General features: G+C 34.7%; 1 protein-coding gene across 1 annotated transcript in view; it reads left to right on the top strand.

Annotated features, from left to right (window-relative positions):
• The window catches only part of LOC565594 (mucin-22), a 38,735-nt gene extending 30,498 nt beyond the window's left edge, over positions 1 to 8,237 (top strand). Inside the window, 18 exon segments of the mRNA NM_001442629.1 lie at positions 115 to 176; positions 331 to 431; positions 538 to 586; positions 684 to 838; positions 927 to 1,048; positions 1,138 to 1,199; positions 1,294 to 1,394; positions 1,599 to 1,650; positions 1,727 to 1,905; positions 2,045 to 2,166; positions 2,292 to 2,353; positions 2,514 to 2,617; positions 3,375 to 3,444; positions 3,536 to 3,711; positions 3,900 to 4,015; positions 4,097 to 4,152; positions 7,292 to 7,526; positions 7,694 to 8,237. Of these exon segments, the coding sequence (NP_001429558.1) occupies positions 115 to 176; positions 331 to 431; positions 538 to 586; positions 684 to 838; positions 927 to 1,048; positions 1,138 to 1,199; positions 1,294 to 1,394; positions 1,599 to 1,650; positions 1,727 to 1,905; positions 2,045 to 2,166; positions 2,292 to 2,353; positions 2,514 to 2,617; positions 3,375 to 3,444; positions 3,536 to 3,711; positions 3,900 to 4,015; positions 4,097 to 4,152; positions 7,292 to 7,526; positions 7,694 to 7,789 (1,920 nt within the window). The 3' untranslated portion in view covers positions 7,790 to 8,237.
• The last annotated feature ends 876 nt before the right edge of the window (positions 8,238 to 9,113 follow it).

Genomic DNA, 9,113 nt, shown 5'->3' on the forward strand with positions numbered 1-9,113 from the left:
AATAAAAATAGAAATGTTAAGCACTATTGATTCAAAGCTAAGAAGAAGAAGAAAAAATCTTTGTAAATAGGATCTTGTCCAGAGTTTAAGAACTGGCTTTGTTTTCTCCTTCAGCTGAATACTCTTCTGAATGAACCTACCAGTGCACCTTTACAACCCAAATCAGCTAACTTCACGTAAGGAACATCCTGACTTCACAACCTTTTAGTAGTCTTTGGTTATTTTATGCAGTCCTAATGATAAAGTAATAAATGCATTATTAATGTACTCATTATGATGTTATTTTCAATGTAGACGGAAGTCTTGAAAAATGTCTTGTTTTTTCCTAAGGAGCACATCAAACCAGGTTGATGGTATTATGGGATACATCTTTCAGGATGAAGATGTCATCCAACCAGTCAGCTTCCTAAATGAACTTCAATCACAGACAGGTTTGTTAAATATTTGACCTGTGGCGATTTTACGTTTCTTATTGTTGTTGTTTTTACGCTGTTAATCACTAGTACTTATTATTTCTATTCATATTTCTTATTTTAGTAGTGACTACTACACCAGCCAGTTCTACAATGACTCCTTCAATCCCAATGTAAAGTTTTGTACCTTGTAATAGATACTAGTTCAGAAAGTTACATTTCAAATTCATAACCCTCAACAATATGCATAACAAGTGATGCTCTTTACAGATCTGGATTAGCGGTGGTCACAAGCAGGCTGTTGTTCGACTCCTCATCTCCAGTCCCCAGTGAAGCTCTGGTCCTCACTGCTGTCAACACTCTTCTTGACTCAAGAAAACTACAGCTCGATCCATCAGTGAAAATTGTAAATGTCACCTATGAGAGTAAGTTTCATATTTTGCATTATGAACACTTCAAGCACTGATTAATGTAGGTATTAACTGAAATAATTGATTGTTTCTTTGCCAACAGAACTCTCAGACACATCCTATGCCGTCATCTTTAAATTTGATCTGCCCAATATCAGCATTCCTGAAGACCCTGTACTCAAAAACAAGAGCTATGATCAAGTGGAGAATAATGTCAATATTGCAGTAAGCATAATGCATAAATGAATAAACGAGGTTGAGTTCAATGTAAATCTTCTCCAGAGTTTGATAACTGGTTTGGTTATCTCTTGCAGCTGAATACTCTTCTGAATGAACCGTCCAGTGCACCTTTACAACCCAAATCAGCAAACTTCTTGTAAGAAACATCTGGACTTTCTTGGCTTTTTAAAGGAGTCATTTTTTTATATAGGCCCAAGACCTAAAACAATATCTATTTTTTTTCCCTGCAGGAGCACATCTAACCAAATTGATGGCATTGTGGAATACACCTTCCAGGATAAAGATGTCATCCAACCAGTCAGCTTTCTAAATGAGCTTACTGTACAGACAGGTACAGTAACTGACAAATAATTAGATTTCTTTGTATTACGGCATTTTAAGGGATTTAATCCACCAAATACTGTATTTGCAATCTTTAATTTGTATTTGCTTATATATATATATATATATATATATATATATATATATATATATATATATATATATATATATATATATATATATATATATTTTTTTTTTTTTTTTTTTTTTACAGTTTTAACTACAACTAGCAGTTTGCCATTAACCACAACTACTCCACCAATTTTGTAAGTACAACATTTTTAGCCTGTCCTTTAAGTAGTTTTTATCTTTTTTTAATCTGTATTGTCATCATCTTCACAGGCTTGGCAAAGTGCTTATATACATTCGCCTTGTGTTTGTAACACTGGGCCCCCTACCAGATCAGGATAAAATTATTAAGGTGGCTAACTCTCTGCTGGAGTCAAGTCTTTCAACTAAACAAGCAAACAGAGCGCAAACCCTGAGTGATCCTGTGAGCTTTGTTAATGTAACATTTACAAGTGAGTATTTCTCCAGTCATATGGCTGATTTTAATAGTGAATGTTTTTTTCAATTTTTGATGTTAAAGGACACAATGTAATAAATCAATAATTTTTGACTACCTGTTTATAACCACCCAACTATCTGCTTCTATTTTAGAAATTAATGACACAGCGTATGGTCTTAACTTTGGATTTGAAATCAGCAATGTGTCCATGTCTCAAAATGTTCAGTTCAGGAATGGAACCTACCTGGTAGTTCAAAACTCTATAAATGGGCTGGTGAGTTGGACACATTTTGATACAGAGACCTTTAACAAAAACAAAACACTCAACTTTTTGAATATTTTCTATATTCAACTTACATAAATCTCAATAATAATCATACTTTTTGCTGCACTTTTCAGCTGAACAAGATTTTGAGTAATAACTCGGCTCCTGTGATTAATTTCCAACCAGCTGATTTCACGTAAGTTCTGAATGTTGAGCCATTATGCTCTAATGACAGACTAACATGACTTAAACATGACTTCATTGTGTTAAAACTGTGCTGTTACCTGGGTACTACATGAGTTGGATATTTTAAATAGTTATTGACTCTCTTATTGAATATTTTAATGTCCCCACAGAGGTAATTCCACAGTAATTCGGGCCAATGTGGAGTATGTTTTCTCAGAACGTGATGTCACACAGCCCAACATCTTTGTCCAACAGCTTCTCCAAATTAACACAGGTATTGCCGCATTCACATCTGCTGCATTTTACTCTGTGATGCTGAACACAGAAGCTTTTTAGTGTATTATTGTATTTTACACAGTGTAAAGTATTGATGTAAAGGCCTAAATGCAACTATTTTTGCAGCTAAATGCAAATGCATTTGTACGAGTTTCCCTTTTATATAACATTTATGGAAGATATAAGAATCCACAAGAAATGAATCATGCAACCTAATTTAAACTATTTTAAAACGTCATTCTTCTATGTCTTTCTTCTATAATCATTTTTTTTTTTTTAAATAATGGATACTTTGGATATACATCAACATGTTATTGTAAAGCTGGGAATGTATTTTCTTGACCCTCAAATAAATTTTGAAACATATTTGGTAACTGAATGATAGCTTTAAATACAGTATGGCTATTTGTGCCAATATTAGCAACAAAAAAGCTATATAGAGTATTTCACATTTATGGCAGTAGATTGACAGCACCTAAAATATTTGCAGCTTTGTGCTAATTAGTGTTGCTCTTGGTGTATTTGTTGATCATTTTGGAAAAGTGTTTGTTAATTGCTTAAATTTCCACTTCTATATTCTACATTTATTGTGAGATTGTGATTTCACGCCAACTTGGCTGTTTAGAAATTCTGCCCCAAATAGTAAAAGGTTATATTTACCTTTATCTAAGATGTCGTGTTTTAAATGCATTGTTTAAAATTTACAGTAATTCAGAGTTTGAGACTTCTCCATTAACTATTCCATCTTCTTACAGAGAGCAGTCTGACAACCACAGCTTCACCTCCTACAACCACAACGCCATCGACGACTTCACTAGCAACCACGTAAGGCTAACGAGTCAGCTAAGTTGTTTTATAAAGGCCACTATTGTCCATTTTCTGTGCTCACATTTCTTTGTGTGTTTGTTCTTTTTAGGATCAAAAGTGTGATTATTAACATCCGTCTTGAGTTTATCACACTGGGTCCAGCACCAAGTGAGAGTGATGTCCTACAGCTGGTTAAATCTGTGCTGGCCTCAAATCTTACAACTTCCTCTAGGGTAGCAACAACTGTGAGGGACCCTGTAATATTGGGCAATGTCGTCTATACAAGTAGGTCTATTGTGTTGCTCCCTTTTTGTTGTGTGTACAACATTTGAATGCAAAAAAAAATACCTGTAGTAATTGTGTAGGTCTGTTAGAAGCTTTTGTGTAAATCTATTTTAAGGCTAATCGATTATAAAAATGTTGACAACCACTTACTATCACAGAACTAAATATTTCTTCTTTGTATTTTCAAGAAATCAATGACACAGCATATGCACTCCTCTTCACATTTAAAATCAGTCAAGTGCCTGTGACAGAGACACAAACAGCTGTGGCCTATAAAGAAATACAAGACAAGATCAATGGACTTGTGAGTTGGAAACACATATATGTGGTTCAGAAATTAAAACTTTTTTAAATAACGCTAACCTATTCTCTATCTTTCTATCAGATGACGCAGATCCTAAAGAGCCCCTCTTCGTTTGTACTAGTTCCAGCCACTTTCACGTGAGTTCTTCTGATAAACTTCATTGCGCTGAGTAAAAGTATTTCTCAGGGAACATTTACATGAAAACAATGTAATGAAAACACAATGATTTTATTTTCCCATCAAATGTTTTTTGTTCTGATTATTATGTGGTTAAACCAATCCAAGTTCACATTTCGCCAAAAGCGACAGATCGCGAAATTGAAAAAGCAGGGAGAGGGTGTTGCGGACAAAACTGAAGTGTGGGTTAGCAGTGCCCCTGCTCTGAAATAAATGCTTGTGTGCATAATATTTTGACAAGTAGATGCCTTGTTAGATCTTTTTAATTTAACCGGAAGAGATATTGATTTGACTTGATTAGGGGTTACTCACACTAAGCTACCTGAACCATGCCCAGGCACGTTTCCCGGTTTGTTTGACAAATGTGAGTGCTCCGAATCTGGCCTAGGCACGGTTCAGTTGGCCGGCGGTGTTCTTTCTATTTGTCCTACGTTGTCAGATTGTCCTACCTCCCATTCAAAAAGTGGGTGGCACATTATGATGATGCAATATGTGTAAACTTTAATGTCTATTAGTTTTTATATAAAGCTGTAGTATCGCCCTAACCTACCTAATCCTTGGAACCATTCAAATGCAGTGTTGGTAGCATAATCTAATGGGTAGAAAAAATGTCAGGATATTGACCCTGGCCCAGTTGAAAGATGTGTGCCAGAGCGTGTTTTAGCTGGGCTTTGCCGTGGTATGCTTATAGCGCAATGCAAAGCACGCCTTAGCCCGAAATTAAAGATGCAACGTCATTTTTAAGAGACTGTTTCATAAGGATTTATAAATCATTCTTACTTTTCGATGAACACAAGCTGTTGTAGTTTATTAAAGACACAAACCCCACGCTTCACCTCCTAATTAGAAACCTCCTAATACATGCAGCACAAGGGCTTTTATGATAAATTATGAGCGTCAAAAGTTGTGAATCTGTTTGTCAAAATGTTTGACTGCATGTAACTGCATCCTAAACGACTAAAACAATTTGATTAAAGCAATGTTCACTGTGCTAAGCGAGAGCGCTTCTCTTTCTGTTAAACTGAACAGTCGCATCATCAATAATGTAAACCTGCTCAGGTTCGGTAGGTAAAGATGCAGTGTGAATGCAGGTCATCGGGGGAGAGGGGAGGGGGACAACCGCGCTTCTGTACGGTTTAAGGCAACCAGGCCTATAGTCAGAGTACGCCCTTAGATTGAGTGAATGAGATATTTAATATAATTCACCAGAGTATCCTATTTTGTGTGATTCTCATTAAACTAGACAACAAAGTCTGACAGAGTTGTATTGTGCTGTATTTTGAAGCTATAGTATACATGTAAATACAGTCAGAAAGTAGTATCAACCAGTAAACAGATTACGTTAATAAAGTGTACTGTATTGCTATTATCTCACTTCAGATAAATATTAGTAAGAGCTGAATGATAAAACAGTTAAGAAACGTGTATTAAACACAATACAAATTTCTCAATAAACATGATAAATGAACAAAAGCTACACTTCAGCTTACCTTATGCCTCTTAGGTGGAGCTGAATACATTTGTAATTTGCATTTCCCACCTCGTTTTGCGTTCTGAAGAACTAAAAGGGACGACCGTTTGAGTCGTTGCTTAGTAACACATAAAAAAAAACTGCTGTATTTGCGGCGCCACTCGTTTTCAAAATACGAGTCCCACATACAAAGTTGGTTTAATACAAATTTTCAGACACTTATAAATGAAGGGAGGAAAATCATTGATGTTGTAATCTTCAAATGCTCAAGACGTAGAGATGAGTAGAATGTGACCTAAAATACATGTATGGGCAGTGTTCAAATTTAACCTAGTTACTTTAGCTGTCATAATTTTAACTATACAGCAAGGAACACCAGCTGTCACAGAACTACAACATAATCGGATCCCATCGAAACACTACCCCCTCTCACACACACACTGCACTTAATGTTGTGTAGATTACACTACCTATTAGAGTATGTTTTTACTTTCGAAATGGAGTGTAAATTCATCCTATTTGGCGTTTTAAATTCTTTTGAACATAATCAGGTGCTGCTGTCATGGTGACAATGCTTCAATGTTTGTTCTTGCTGTCAATTGCAGAAAAATGATCGATAAGTGTTATGATAAACCTAAACTTGTGATTTTAACTGAAGGTGCTGCATGCGAAGGGAAGTCAGACTTTTATCCGGGAGTCAGATTTTGATACAGCTTTCCTTCACCTTATCTTGTGGGTGAACCCACACGATTTGTGCTATACACTGGTCACTACTAAGTAGTGTAGATAAGTGTTAAATAAGTTGCATATAAAATTTACGTTTCAAAACCACCCAAATTTTGTCATCCCGCTGCCAAATTATTACCCACATCAAATTCAAAACTGCCCAATCTGACAACACTAAGCATGGGCTGTAAATAATGTAAGTCGGTCTTGTTCTAAATGACCTGCTTTTCACTGGTGTTTTACATCGGGAATTTACATGAGAAGAGGAAATAATTGTATTTGAGGCTCATGGTATAAATCTTTTCCATGTTCTGAACTTGACTATTATTTGACCATGCCCCTTTTCCCAGGTTTTCTTTAAATGGTACATTCAATTTGAATATAATTGCATTACCTTTATATACCTAAAGATGTTAGGTGACCACATTTTATTTTAATGAATATAACTATTTAAAAAAATACCAAAATATATTTACATACTGAGAAAAATTTTTATTTACAAAGGGGTATATTCATTTATGCTGTGCACTTTTATGCAGGCGCATTATATAGAGCCAGAAAAGGCAGATGAAATTTACCTTTGTAGCTAGCAAATTCTGGTACAGTTCTTTGATTGTCCGTGTCAAACTTTCAATTCAATTCACTTTTATTTGTATAGTCCTTTTACAATGTAGAAATGAAGAATTATTTTTTTTTTCAGTAATTTTCAGATTTGTGTGTTTTCAGGTCTCTAAAGCAGTTGTTAGGTAAAAAGTAGGGTCAAACTGCATAAAACATTTTCTGCACGATGAATGATTTTAAGAAATCTGCATTTTTAAGTGGTCTTTCCCATGCATCAATAAATAAATATATATTAATATTTATTTTAATAGATTTTTGTTTGTGTTTTAATCTATTCACAGGGATGTTTTTCCTACGGTGATTGAGGCCAATGTTACATATTTGTTCACACCACAAGACAGCAATGGCTCTGCGGGTGTTTTAGTCAGCAGTCTTTACTTACCTTTCCCCACACCAACTCCAACCCTCTTTAACACTACAGTCGCAGGCAACAGCACAAATGCAGCATGGGTTGTGGCTATCATTGTACCCTGCGCTATTGTCATTATGCTTGTACCTTGTTGGATTCTCCTTTGCGTAAGTATTATGATGACTCAATGTCAAAATTGTGCATTGCGGAAGAGATTAATAATGAAATGTTCTTTCCTTAATCTGCCTATTAAATGTGATTTATAATTGGGACTATGATTATGCACAGCTAATTACAAGTGTTTAACACTTACTTTATCTGTTTATGTCCTCAGTGTTTGCTGTGTGGTTGCTGTGCAGCAATCAGAAGACGCTGGCACAGGAGACGGTCTTACAATGTACAGTACACCACTCGAAACAGCCTCTTCTAAAGAGTTCAGAAATATTTAATTACTAAAACCGGACTGAACAACTATCAGAAATCATAATTTAATCTTTGGATTTTGGGTATTCATTGTGTGATTTTTTTTGTTGCTTTTATGAATGTACTTTTATGAATTATTTATTTTATTTTGCCTGTATTATTAGGCAGACAGGATCTGCATAAAATGTTCCTAAATGTGATGTTTTCATACTTTCTCTGTAGTGTATTATGAAATTGTGTTGTTATTTATTTTTATTTATTTATAATAATCTGCAGAGTTTACAGTTAATGATTTTAATCTACTTCATATGACAAAACACTTTTAATAGGGAGAAGGGTAGAATATTTTTAAATGAAATATTTATTTATTCATACTCCATGCACTTTATAGATGTAATACAAATGTTGTTTTAATCTGTGAAAAATGCAATAAAACAAATTAATAATTAAATCAATCTACAATGTTTGTGTTTCTGTTCATAATATCACCATAAAGTTTGCTTATGATTGTTGTTAATCTTGCACATCAAAGTATGCATCATTGAAGAAGTTTTGCTTAGTTCTGTTACATTTACACTTTTTTTCTCTGTTCATGCAATGTTTCTCTTGTACTAAAAATCTATCCATTTTATTATTGTTTGACTGAACAGGGTTAAATAAAAAGCTTTATAAGACATGTTAAGGCAAGTGTGCCTAGGGTCAGTTGCATACTTGGCATTTGTTCTTCATAGGCATACTTGGTTTACAATACTTTGCTAGTATTGAATCAAGTTTATAACTTAAGACATGCTTTTACTTAAAAATGCTGGAACCTTAAGTGCTGGTCAGGATCAGCATATAACTAGCAAAATCAAACATACAGTACCAGTATATACTTTTCCGTAGAGACATCAGAAATTACTTGGCAACAACCAGAATATAAATACATTTTCATCATGTTTTAGGAATTATAAGCGGCATGAAACCCATTAAATAATACATAGGCCTAAACAAACCTTCAAATATAGATGTAAATCTGCAAATTATGGAGCATAAGAAAAAACTATTGATAAAATAAGAGAAAACAGATTAAATAAGAACATGCATTAAAAAAAAACAACAACAAAGAATCAACATTCATTCATTCATTTTCTTTTCGGCTTAGTCCCTTTGTTAATCAGGGGTCAACACAGTGGAATGAACCGCCAGCTTATCCAGCATATGTTTTACGTAGTGGTTCCACCTCCATGCAAACTCCACACAGAAGTGCCAACTGACGCAGACGGAACTCGAACCAGTGACCTTCTTCTTGTGAGATGATCGTAATAACCACTGTGCCACTACGACACCAA

This window comes from Danio rerio, chromosome 1 (genome assembly GCF_052040795.2).
Source record: "Danio rerio strain M-AB ecotype USA chromosome 1, GRCz13ab, whole genome shotgun sequence".
NCBI lineage: Eukaryota > Metazoa > Chordata > Actinopteri > Cypriniformes > Danionidae > Danio > Danio rerio.